Genomic DNA, 12,523 nt, shown 5'->3' on the forward strand with positions numbered 1-12,523 from the left:
GTGTCGGACTTGAAGTGCCGGATCGCGGAGGAGTCCCGAGCATCAGCCATAGAAGCCCCGCACCTCCACCAGTGTCGCAACATGCAAAGAACAGGACACAAGGCTTCCTTTCGACGTTAACAGCAAGGCTCTATTCACATACAAAAACAAAGCGCAAGAGCAGACGCGCAACGTTGTCTTCCTCGAAAAATGCCGGAGACTGCCGCTTGTGATGCTGGCTTCTTCGTCCTTTTGTGTTTACGGCTAATAACCGTGACAATATCATGGTTTGAGTGTATTGCAACTAACACAACAGCAGGTGAAGAAGGCAGAAAAGAGGCTTGCGTCACCGAGAAGGAGACAACGACTCCTTCAGACATATTCAAATATTAACAGCTCCATAGCACATCTATTCACAATTATCATCTGCATGTTTCAGTGACATTTTTACTTATTAAGCATTTTATTCTTTTAAATTGATAAAGTTTAGGGCACCGCACGATTGGATGACAGAGACTCTGTCGATGATCCAGAAGAAGATTGAAGCGATTCGGTGAGTTGTGGATTCAGGCCACTCTGAAAACAAAAAGAATTTTATAAACGATTGGCCATAGTTAAAACACGGGTCATTAAAAAATTAATAAATGTCATCTTATGTCAGCTTTTTAGCACAAAACAACACAAGTAATTCAACAGTATAAGGAATTTTCCTTTTACTGAATAACACCCATATTTCACAGAAAATCAGATCATAGACAGCCATTACTAGCATGCATATAAAGTTATACAATTCATGCATAATCAAGTTCTGTCAATTTGACACCAATTCATTTGCAAGGTGCATTCAGTAAGGATGGACGGCATCCAATAAGGATGGACGGAAAGGTTCCAAGGATGTAGCATGGAAAAAGGAGGGCTTCTCAAGTTGCTAGAATGTAATTATGGAGCTTTCACCCCCAGTAACTGTTAAGTGACAAACAATTTGACATAGTTCCCTGGTTCACTGAATACTGAAGCATCACTAAACCATTACAGACGAAACAGGCAGGAAAAGGCCTCTAGATGACCCACCTTCACTGAAAAAGGGTGCTTACCTATAGTGCTACTGGTCCACGAAATTCTATTCCTGTATCTGGTTGCTGCCGGGTCCCTTTGAAGACGCTGGATCTCCTCTGTGTACTCCTGTCACAGTAAAGCAGAAGTGAATTGCGGTGTATTCTAAGCACCGAGAAAAGGAAAAGCAGGTCATTTTGCAATAAAAGAACAATCCACCACTCATTCCTTACACACAAGTTGCTTCACAAATAAAGGAGTCAGAATCGAGCAAGTTGATTCATGGTGAATATAAACGAAAAGCATGCTTAAAACAAGAGCAATTTTATGTCAAAGCAAGGCTTTGTGATGGTTTTAAGTGCACCTTTGCTAACATTTTTTTCACAAGTCAGGTACATATACATGGAATTGTTAGTATGGATCAATGCTAAATAAAAAGCCCCCCCCCCCCCCTCCCTTCCTCAAGTAACAGAATAAACTCAGTATCAAGGTTTACAAGAATCATCATCATCAACCTGACTATGCCCACTGCAAGGCAAAGTTCCTCTCACATGTTCCGCCAGTCAACTTAGTCCTATGCTTGCTGCTGCCATTTTATACCCGCAAACTTCCTAATCTCATCTGCCAAACTAACCCACTTACCTTCTCTTGGGATCTAGACTGTGATCCTTAATGAATAGCAGTTATCTTGGCTTATCTGAAATTTCAAAATAGAGCGGTGACAAGCAAGCTACAATGGCACTGCAGACTACTGGTGGTACAGATAAAAAAAGAGAACTTTGACTAGATAATTCACACTGAAAGAAGAAAAACAAACACCTGGGGGACAAGTAAGAACAAAGCAATAAGGCAGTGTGCTTGAGCTTTGCTGGGGGGGGGGGGGGGCTTGGGTCGGGCAGAAGCATAGTGCCCTACTCAGGCCATGTTTATAATCGAATGGGACAAACCTATCAGAAAATTTGTGGACTACGCTCATGATCCATGATGGCATTTTTCTTAAGGCCAGGGTGCCCGGCATGATTGCAATAATGCTGTCAAAGCAAGCACCAGCAAGAAAGCGAAAAGCACAAGCAAGAATATTGAGGATGTTTAAGAGGCTTCACAATGCATGGTTTTACAGCAGGCTTATTCAAGAAAGTGTCACTTAGTAACACAGAGTCATCTGAAATGCTTACGTGTGCTGCAAAGAAACTGGTAAGGTAAATATATGCAGCATCATTGTTCAATCCCTCCTCACTTTGCTTACAAAATTAAAAAAAAAGCGGCATGACAATTAAGATGTCAGGAAACAACACAGCTGTTACAGCGGAACTTAAGTGTGGGGGGGGGGGATATTCAGACGCACCCCTCCCCCCAGATTACGCCGATGCTAGAGGTCAAAGCAAAGGAGACGGAAAGGCTTGTCTAAGCTAGTGGACTATTTGTGTCGTTGTGTGAAAGAAAAAACAGAGAAACCTCAAGGTTAGTTAAGCCAACGCCTCCTAAATATTTTCAAAGCCTACGCCTTCTCAGGTGACGCTAGCGATCGCTGTTCTACGAGTCGGTTCCTCAAACCGACCCTCCCGTCCCTTCTTCTTCCAAGTCCCCGATGGCACTTTTCCTCTCTTGCTGTTTGTGGCCAGTTCGTCGAACCAGTCGCTCCTGTCCTCTATTTCTACTGCTACTTCTGCGGCATGCAGGTCTCGACATGCCAAATAAGTGTTGTCTGCCTATGTGTACGAGCAAGTACAAGACAGAAAACAAGGTGCAAGTGTTTTAGTTCCCAAACGATGAAACGATCTTCAAGAAATGGAGAAGTGCGATTTCTCGACGGAATTTTATGCCTACTGCCAACAACAAGGTACGAAGTAAATTCTCACTACTGTTACCACAAATTCGCCGTTTATGAGGGAGCCATGACAAGCGCTATGTTATTTGATTATATCGCAAGGGTAATCCTGTGCTCCGCACCCTTGCTACTGTAATGCAGGTATGCGCCTTAAACTTCTTGCGTCATGTATCGAGTGTACATCATTGTATACAAATCACCAGACAGGAAAAATGCTTGAACTTCCCCTAAAGGTGCCCCGTCTGCACCTTGGATCAGTGCCATCTACAATTCCTGGCTGCCCTTCGTATCTGTCGAAGCAAGATGCCCTCCCAACAAGGGAATATTCAGATGCCAAGAAAGCGCGCCTCGAGGCAGACAGTCTTGCTCATGCTATTGAAGAATCCACAGCCTTGCAGCGTGAGAAATTAAAGCAGCCCAAATTTGTGTCTTTTCCTGAAATGATGGAGCGCCTAAAAGGGAAATGCATTGCAGATGAGTGGACCGTCATTTATCACCCAAACTGTGCCACGTTCCTGCACATTGTAAATGAGTGCTTGCCCGTTTTTCAGTCCTCTGTTACTATGTAGAGCCAGGTTGTACGAGACGGACACGTCTTTTCAGTAACAGTGTATACTTTATTCGGCAACCAGATAGTCGAAAATAGAGCAGGTGCACCGGAAGTGCCAAGAGTGAAGGAGACGAAGTAAAAACAGAGAGGAGAGCAGCACATTGCTTGGAATGCTGCTCCGCAGGTTTTTATGACTGCGGGGTGCGCGGTGGCTGCCACGTCGCTACAACTGTGTTCGAAGAGCTTCGTATCACTGTTTCACTGAACTTCGTGAAACGCATAGGTGACTGTGTTGTGCCAGATAACATCAGTGATATTAACTATTTACTTGACAAACTGATTAACTTGCAGTAGATTTCTGGCGACAAAGCTTCCCCTGATGGAGCTGCTGATTTTATAGCAAATTTTTTTAAAAAGATTGAGCAAAATGTCCCTGAGAATAGAAAGGACACTGTCAAATTTTTGAGGCAGCAAGTCTTGTTGGTTGAGAGAGATTACAATACTCTTCACAAACAATGGTACTTGCCTGCGTATTGCACACTATATCTCCCCATGCTCATAAGTTTTTGAGATCAGGTTCTTTGATTCTGCCACATCCGAGTACTATCAGAAATGTATGCTCGTCCTTCAAGCTATCACTTCAGAATGAATCAGGTGATCAGAAATTTCTGAAATACATTGGCCAGAGATATAAGAAACTGAAGTCGCATGAGACTGCCGTCACTTTAATGGTAGACCAAATTGACATTCAACCATATATGGACTACAAAAAGGGAAGACTGCGGGGGCAGCAGTGAACACAGTTGGGCATCAGTGAACACTGCACATGTGTTCATGGTTCAAAGTATGTTAAGCTGTTTTTCCGAGATTGTTCACATTCTTTCTGTGTGAACATCAAATGCTGAGTCGCTTCATGCTAAATTGAAAAAAGTCATTCTTCAGCTGGAAAATATCGGCTTTAGAGTTTTGGCTGTATGACTCAGAAGTGGTCTCGGAAACCACTTCTGAAAACACATGTTCACAGAAGTGGCCGGCAAGTTCTCATACGGTCTACAATCCCGGCTGCCGGTAAACTTCCCCGTGGTCTACTGTGCTGGCTGCCCGCACTACCCAACTAAAGCAAATATACCGGCAATTTGGTCACGATACTATAGCCAGCCGTTGGAGACGAAGTGCCGGAAGTATACTGCGCAGCCTGCTCTAGCGGCTGCCGGTGCCACAGGCAGTTTCTTTGCTAATCCTACAAAGAAAGTGGGTCAAGAAAGACGTGGAAAAAGACAGCCACAGCAAGAACACTCACGTAAAGACTGTGCAATTGTAGCCCATCATGACCTCGGCTATGGTGGGCGCCATGACTGCCCTGTACACGTCGATCTGCATAACACAAATAACAAAAAAAAAAATGTTACGTGAAAGGCACTAGTGCCGAGGACTAGCAGTACGGGTCTGGAAGAGCGCCCATGCTTACCTGTTTTGCATCAGGCCCAAATACTTTATCGAACAGAAACGATTTGCGAGGGGTCCGATCCGGCATTACTCGGTCATTTACACGGATCTCCTTTCTTTCCTAGTCGACTTCGATAGCTCTGGCGGAGCCGTCCCGTTTCTCCGATGCAGTTGGAGGCCTAGACGAAACGCACGAGCAGAATTAACAAAACACCAGAAAAAACACTTCACGTGCCCTCGCACTTTCCCCAAGTGACTTCAATAATAAGGGCTGAAGAGTCTGTGGTGAAACGGGTCGGCACCGCTTCTGCACCTGCGCGTCGTGGCGATGCCTCCAAACACGGGCGCCAGCAATAAGAACACTCTCGCCCGAAATGAGAAAAAAAACTGGTGTGTGCCCCGATTCAGGGGCAATCGTTGTAGAACCTTCAGTGCGGAAACATTAAAGTTACGTTATCCCACATCTGGTGACCCGGAAAACGAACGTACCGCACCGCCATGACCGACGAGGAAACCCTTGCACTGCAGGCCCAGCAGCAAGTGATCCAGAACCACGAGCAGCAGCTCCGGGAACAGCAGCAGCGCAATGAAAATGAAGCACTCTCGTCCGACGATCGTGCATCACCCCACTTAAGTCACGCCCCCCGAAACTTTGCTCCAGCGGTCCCTGCCATCTCGGGCGCCTCCCTTGCTGTGGCCACCACCAACACGGACGTTTGTTGCGTCGCCATCAAACTTCCGTCGTTTGGGGCAGAGGCGCCTGACGTGTGGTTCGCTCAAGTCGAGGCGCAGTTTTCCACGGCACGCATCACCCAGGACCGGACGTGCTATGACTACGTCGTCTACCATCTAGACATCTCGCTATGCGGCTGAGGTTCGCGATATACTTGCGAATCCCCCGGCTGATGACCGTTACCTACACCTGAAAAGGAAACTGATCCGCCGGCTTTCACCTTCACAAGACGAGAAGGTGCGTCACCTACACCAGCATGAAGAACTCGGTGACCACAAGACATCGCAGCTCCTGGGTTACATGCGTGACCTCTTGGGCAGCACCCCGGTCGACGACTCCCTCCTACGTATCATCTGGCTTCAGCGTCTACCCTCAAATGCGCAGGCCATCCTCCAGGTGCAGCCAAATCTGTCGCTGGACCTGCTCTCTCGCATCGCTGATCTAGTCGTCGAGATTTCGTTGCCAGCATCGCCTCTCACCGTCAACGCCATTGACACCCGACAGTCCAGCAGCGAGCTCGCGTGCCGTGTGTTGACGAAATCACCCGTCAGCTGGACTCAATTCAAAGGTGCCTTAATCAAAGCCCAAAGCTGCGTCCACAAAAACGCTCCCAAAGCCAAGACAACAACGCCACTTCATCGCACGGAAATGGTAACGGCCCCTGCTACTACCATCGCTGCTTCGAGGACAAAGCCTGGAAATATCAACCACCTTGCTCATCTGGAAATCAGGAAAACTTCAACGGCAGTCCGTAGAGACGGCCGCGAGCTGCCAACTTAGAGGTCGTCGCATATTCGTCACCGACCAAACCACAAAGTGGCAGTTCCTTGTCGACTGTGGCTCCGACATCTGTTGCTTTCCCCGAACCTTCCTGCGTGACAAGCGTCCTTGCACGTTTTTTGAGCTCAGCGCGGCGAACCATTCGACCATCAAGACCTAGAGCTCGCTCCGCCTTAACATCAACTTCAAAAACGTGTGTCGAGATTTTCCATGGAATTTCGTCATCGCCGACGTCGCAGAGCCGATCATCGGGTCAGACTTCTTGGCGTACTACAATCTTCTACCTGACTGCCGATATGACCGACTTATCGACGCTACAACAGGCCTCTTCACGCCGGGCCAACGTGCGACCACCCAACAGCCTAACGTCAAGGCACTCACTATTGGGAACCAGTCGCCATACCATGACATCCTCGCAGAATTTCCCGACCTGACTCGACCTAGCGGGCGTCCGCGAGAAGTGCGCCACTTCACTGTGCACTACATTCGTACTACTCCCGGCCCCCCGGTCTCATGTCGTGCCCGTCGGCTAGCCCCGGACCATCTACGAATCGCACAGGCCGAATTCGAAGCCATGCTCCCCGAAGGTACTGCACCCGCTCGGAGGGACGTTACGCCTCACCGCTTCATCTGGTACCAAAGAACACCGATGGCTGGCGCCCCTGCGGAGATTATCGCGCCCTCAACGCCCGCACCGTCCCCAACAGGTACCCCATCCGTCATATACAGGACTTTGCACACCGCTTAGACGGCAGCACTATCTTCTCAGTGGTGGACCTCGTCAAGGCTTACACACAAATTCCTGTAAACCCGGATGACGTTCCAAAGACCGCAATTATCATGCCTTTCGCCCTATTCGAATTTCCTTTCATGAGTTTTTTTTTTAAATTGGTCTTCGCAATGCGAGGCAAACCTTTCAACGCTTCATCGACGACGTCGTCCGCGGCCTGGACTTCTGTTCCGTCTACCTAGAAGGCATCTTGATCTTCTCCCGTAACGAAACGGAACATCGCCAACACCTTCGTCAACTGTTCCAGCGTCTCGACAAACACGGCTTACTCATAAACGTTCAAAAGAGCACGCTCGGCGCCCCCGTCGTCACATTTCTTGGCCATGAAAGCTCTTCAGAAGGAACTAGACCCTTGCCTGACCACATCCTGGCCCTGCAAAATTACGCGCTGCCTGCCACAGCGAAGGACCTCCACCGTTTCCTGGGCATGTTAAACTTTTACAGGCGCTTCGTGCCTAAAGCGGCCACATATCAGGCCCCTCTCCATGATGCATTGTCCGGACAACGCGGCAACCATCCTGTTACTTGGACCCCAGCCTTAACGCAAGCGTTCGAAGACTGCAAAACTGCCCTCTGCAACGCTACGCTGCTCTCCCATCCCAAGCCAGAGGCGCCCCTGGGTCTTTTCACAGGCGCCTCTAGCACCGCCGTCGGAGCCTCTCTCATGCAGCGTGTGGGAAACAACTGGCACCCCTTGGCGTTCTTCTCGAAGAAACTCTCTTCCCCGAAGCCGCCCCCGCCTTCCGGCAGCATCGGCAATGCAACCTCGACCCCTGCGGAGACGACCTGGCCAGCCTACTACAGAGAGCTCCTCGCCATCTACGAAGCAGTCCAACACTTTCGCCACATTCTCGAGGCAGAGCACTGCACCATATACACCGACGATAAACCTATCACTTACGCCTTCTCCCAACGCCGCGAAAAACTTCTGCCGGTCGCGCCTCCGTGGTGGTCTAGTGGCTAAGGTACTCAGCTGCTGACCCGCAGGTCGCGGGTTCGAATCCCGGCTGTGGCGGCTGCATTTCTGATGGAGGCGGAAATGTTGTAGGCCCGTATGCTCAGATTTGGGTGCACGTTAAAGAACCCCAGGTGGTGGAAATTTCTGGAGCCCTCCACTATGGCGTCTCTCATATTCATATGGTGGTTTTGGGACGTTAAACCCCACATATCAATCAATCAATCAAACTTCCACCGGTCCAGCAGAAGCAGCTGTCCTTCATCGCTCAATTCACCACAGATATCTGCCACATCAGCGGAAAGGAAAACATGGTCGCCGACGCACTCTCGCGTCTCGGCTGTCAAGCTACCAACCGTTACAACCGACGTCCTCGACGAAGCTCAGAAAACGGACACTGAACTCCAGCCGCTCCTCGAGAATAGCTCTCCCTTTCAACTTCAAAAAGTTACCATCCCTGGGTCAACGGACGCTCTCTACTGTGACATATCAACAGGACGAGTGAGACCATACGTCCTTTTTTTGCATCGCCAAAGCTTCTTCAACCAGTTACACAACCTCAGTCATCCCGGTATCCGAGCTTCATGCCTCGTGACTGATCAATACGCGTAGTCCTCAATGCAACGGGACTGCCGCACCTGGGCACGCACATGCATTCAATGCCAGCGCGCCAAAATCACCCGGCACATCACGTCGCCACTCGGAGAATTCCCCCTCCCGACGGAACGGTTCCAGCACGTCCACATCGACATCATTGGCCCCCTCCCACCTGCCGGCCCTTACCGCTATTGCCTCACCACCATCGATCGTTAGACTCGTTGGCCCGAGGTGTGGCCGCTCGAAAGAATCACCGCAGAAGACGTCGCATCAGCCTTCTTCTCCGGCTGGGTTTCACGCTTCGGCACTCCTCTTCGAGTCACCACCGATCAAGGAAGGCAATTCGAATCTCAACTCTTCAGGCTCCTCGGGCTCTCCACCAGGTTCGAGCGTTCACGGACAACTAGCTAACACCCTTGCGCCAGCGGGATGATTGAACGGTTTCACCGGCAGTTCAAGGCAGCCATCATGTGCCACCTTCACTCAACCTGGCTCGAAGCTCTTCCCGCCGTCACTCTCGGTCTGCGAGCAAATTTCAAGCCAGACATTCAAGCCATGCCCGCGGAACTCGTCTACGGAGAACCGCTTCGCCTACCTGGAGAACTCCTCTCCGCTCAGACCTCTGATGTAATCAGCTCGGACCCTGCAGACTTCGTCGCACAATGGGCGCGCTGCGCCTCTCACCAGCGGCTCGCCACACCAAGCCGACCCAGTTCTTGTTTAAGGACCTGGCAACATGCTCGCATGCCTTTCTCCGCCACGACACCGTACGCGCACCTTTCCAGCCGCCTTACTCCGGACCTTACAAAGTCATCTGTCGCGACGACAAAACATTCACCCTGCAAATCAGTGGAAAGGATGTACAGGTTTCCATCGACCACATAAAGCCATCATACATCCTTTACCCAGGAGCCTACCAACCCCCGCACGCCCCCGTAATTCGCCGACAGCAGCCCGCAACGCCTAGGCTCACACCCTACACCATACGCCTTGGACGCCAGGTGCGGGTCCCCAAACCTCTTCTACCCCGACGGCTTTTATTTGCGTGGGGGGAGGGGGGAAGAGGTCGGCGCCGCTTCTGCGCGTCGCGGCGATGCCTCCAAACACGGGCGCCGGCGATAAGAACACTCTCGCCCGAAATAAGCAAGAAAACTGGTGTGTGCCCCGATTCAGGGGCAGTCGTTGTAGAACCTTCAGTGCGGAAACATTAAAGTTATGTTATCCCACAAGTCGCTGTTGACAACGAACGTAACGTTAAAAAAAGTCTTAGTTTTGCGGTTCCCTACATCACGATAACGGATTTTGACGTCCTACCAACAGAAACGGTCGTAAGCTTACCGGCACCGGACGAAAACTTGGATGTGCTGGTTACCCAGCCTTTTCGTGGCCATAGGACGCGTAGAAATGAAGTCCAGGATATGAAACTACGAAAATGAGCTCCTTGCAGCACGCACACCTTGAAAACAGAACTACAAGCAGCAACAGAGGCCGCCACCGTGAGCCTTTTTTTGAACGCACAACACTTAAACCGTGTCAATCTGCCATTGGCCATAATTTTACCACGTGATAAGGCGATGTTGATGGCAACCGATGGAAATACAACGGTGCAGTGTACTAGAATCTTCCAGTACACTGTAGCTCGACTGCAACGTAACGACGCTACCATCGAAAATTCTTAGATGAAAAAATCCCCCCAAAAAAACTCTTCCTATGCACTGATCTCCACACTAGATCAATGTTCCTATTGGTCTCTTCGTTTTGGCTGCACCGGCTGAACCAGTTCAAAGGGTGCAGCACCTTCGTCCTCGTTTTGCCGGAGCAGCGCGCGCCCTCTGTCGCACCCTCTGCACTGGCTCCCTCGTTTTGTCTAGGTGTAAGCCTAGTTCCTGACGAGTTCTGTACCGGCGTGCACGCACTCCAAAGCAGGTGCAGAGTAGTGCAGCATGGCGGGCGTCCCCCCAAGGCCAGAGCAGACGACGTTGCAAATAGTTGTTCAGGGCGTTCAAAAGGAAGTTAAGGCACTTCACAATCCCGACGGGTCATTTATGACGGACGCCAACGGTTACGTCTATGAGGCATCAGGTAAGTCAGGCTGCATGCATTGCCAAAAAACGTGGTTAGCGGCCAGGAGTCGTAGTCGGTCAGCAAACAGCCTCGTAGCATTGCTTATGCTATGTCGGTATTTTTAATCTTGGTTTTCGCCCTTGCAGACGGCAAGCGCGTTACGTTGCGGTTCATGGCAGGGAATCGTGAAAATGACCCCCCTCCGGCACAACCGCCGACGCCTTCTCCTGCCTGCGACGGCGACGTTGACAGCGATGGGGCTTTAGCCGCATTTCCAGCAGCAGCCGCGTCGGCTGAAGATGTGGAAGAGCTTTGGAGCGCCCGAAAAACAAGGTTCTTCATCGCCAAATACTCGGAAATGAAGGACTTGGTGGGAAAAACCAGGGCACTTCGGTATGTCATCCTATGTCCAAAATTATTTGCAGCTTTTTATTATTCCGTTTCACTCTAGGCAAGCACCAACAAGATAAGGGCGCATGAAGTTCACAATGGCGATGGTTATTGTTGCCTACATTTTACTGCCAGCAATTTACATTTTACTGCCCCCCCCCACTGAAAAAAAATTTTGGCTATGCGCCTGACTGTGACATATACGTTTACATATACACACAAACAGTATGTATAGTCACGCACATATATACACAACGAAGGCATTCGTAATGTTTCATTAAGTCAAGTGATCTTCAAAAACAGCGACGGTGCTTTTGTGTTGGGCATTGCACAACCGCTGTCTTGCCGAAAAGGTGCAGCACCTCCAAGCTCAAGCCATGTTGCAAGTGTAGTGCTGCCTTGAGAATTTGCACTAGAGGGAATTGCATGTTGTTATTCTGAGGCACATCTCTAGCAAGTCTCGCCCTGCAGTCCTTGTGTCTTCACTGTCTGTCCGCATTTCTCTCGCACTGCCACTTTTCAAGATGGTGCAGCTCATTGTTAAAAGAGATATGCTTCTTGACACGTGCTACCCTATCTTTGAACCTAGACTGCGCCGTCGTGTCAGCAAACAAGGTTGCGCAGCTGCATGTTTTACAATGCAAAGACAGGTTAGAATATGGCTGTCTCCTTAGTGAAGCTTTATGATCCAAAAGAGTGATTTACACAATGTTCAACTTCTCCAACATAATGCTTCCCGCACAAAAAGAACGTTCGCAGTTATCAGAAGTGTGTGAATAGTGAATTTCGGAACCTAATCAAGTAAGAGTCAAATAGTAATGGCACCAAATAGAATACAAATAGTAATTGAATACTGTTTGAATAGTAAGTAGACCATTTTCAAAACAGCCTTAGAACAGAACATTTTATTTGAAACAAATAGTCACAAACTTTCGACAAAGGCCATTACAGTCAGTTTGAATCTACTCAAAATACCACAATTACGAAAACTAAGGTAATCTCGTATGCAGCAGGAACTAGAATATTCGTAACATTTTGTAATTGTAGGTTCAACTACGGCATTGACTAGCGTTATCAACGTGAGACTTTGTCACCTCACTTTAAATAAAATTGGGACACAAAAACAAAACAATTTACAACCAAACATTGCAGATACAACTAAATATGTAACGGAGCAGATCAACCCGTCATCACAACATGGCCTGCGCACTAAAAGCGGATAACAATGGGCGTTGAAATTTACATCTGCAAGAACAATTTACGCAAACGCAAAACTTGTATCTGTTGCTAGTCGTGAAGCTGCAAGCACTCGTAGTTCCCACCTTTGGTTATTACAAGACGAAGACAGGAGCTGATAA

The 12,523-nt window shown here is 49.0% G+C and overlaps 2 protein-coding genes across 2 annotated transcripts; one reads left to right on the forward strand and one right to left on the reverse strand.

The window, feature by feature from the left end:
* Positions 1-108: 108 nt before the first annotated feature.
* On the reverse strand, positions 109-10,243 carry LOC142776092 (kinesin-like protein KLP2). The gene is made up of 5 exons (XM_075879020.1): positions 10,050-10,243; positions 4,879-5,035; positions 4,711-4,784; positions 1,074-1,161; positions 109-555 (listed from the first exon to the last, which is right to left on the reverse strand). Exons 2-4 carry the CDS (start codon positions 4,942-4,944, stop codon positions 1,074-1,076), a joined length of 228 nt encoding a protein of 75 aa, XP_075735135.1. The 5' UTR covers positions 4,945-5,035; positions 10,050-10,243; the 3' UTR covers positions 109-555.
* A 72-nt stretch (positions 10,244-10,315) lies between these two features.
* Positions 10,316-11,601, forward strand: LOC142776091 (uncharacterized). Its single transcript, XM_075879019.1, has 2 exons — positions 10,316-10,793; positions 10,922-11,601. Exons 1-2 carry the CDS (start codon positions 10,655-10,657, stop codon positions 11,224-11,226), a joined length of 444 nt encoding a protein of 147 aa, XP_075735134.1. The 5' UTR covers positions 10,316-10,654; the 3' UTR covers positions 11,227-11,601.
* The last annotated feature ends 922 nt before the right edge of the window (positions 11,602-12,523 follow it).

This window comes from Rhipicephalus microplus, chromosome X (assembly GCF_043290135.1).
Source record: "Rhipicephalus microplus isolate Deutch F79 chromosome X, USDA_Rmic, whole genome shotgun sequence".
In the NCBI taxonomy this organism is placed as follows: Eukaryota; Metazoa; Arthropoda; class Arachnida; order Ixodida; family Ixodidae; genus Rhipicephalus; species Rhipicephalus microplus.

Excerpts from the sequence above, each read along its gene's own strand:
- LOC142776091 (XM_075879019.1), top strand. The coding sequence starts at position 10,655 with ATGGCGGGCGTCCCCCCAAGGCCAGAGCAGACGACGTTGCAAATAGTT. Across the intron at positions 10,794-10,921 it reads TTACGTCTATGAGGCATCAG|ACGGCAAGCGCGTTACGTTG; the intron begins GTAAGTCAGGCT and ends TCGCCCTTGCAG.
- LOC142776092 (XM_075879020.1), bottom strand. The coding sequence starts at position 4,944 with ATGCCGGATCGGACCCCTCGCAAATCGTTTCTGTTCGATAAAGTATTT. Across the intron at positions 4,785-4,878 it reads TTGGGCCTGATGCAAAACAG|ATCGACGTGTACAGGGCAGT; the intron begins GTAAGCATGGGC and ends TGTGTTATGCAG. Across the intron at positions 1,162-4,710 it reads TACAATTGCACAGTCTTTAC|GAGTACACAGAGGAGATCCA; the intron begins GTGAGTGTTCTT and ends TTACTGTGACAG.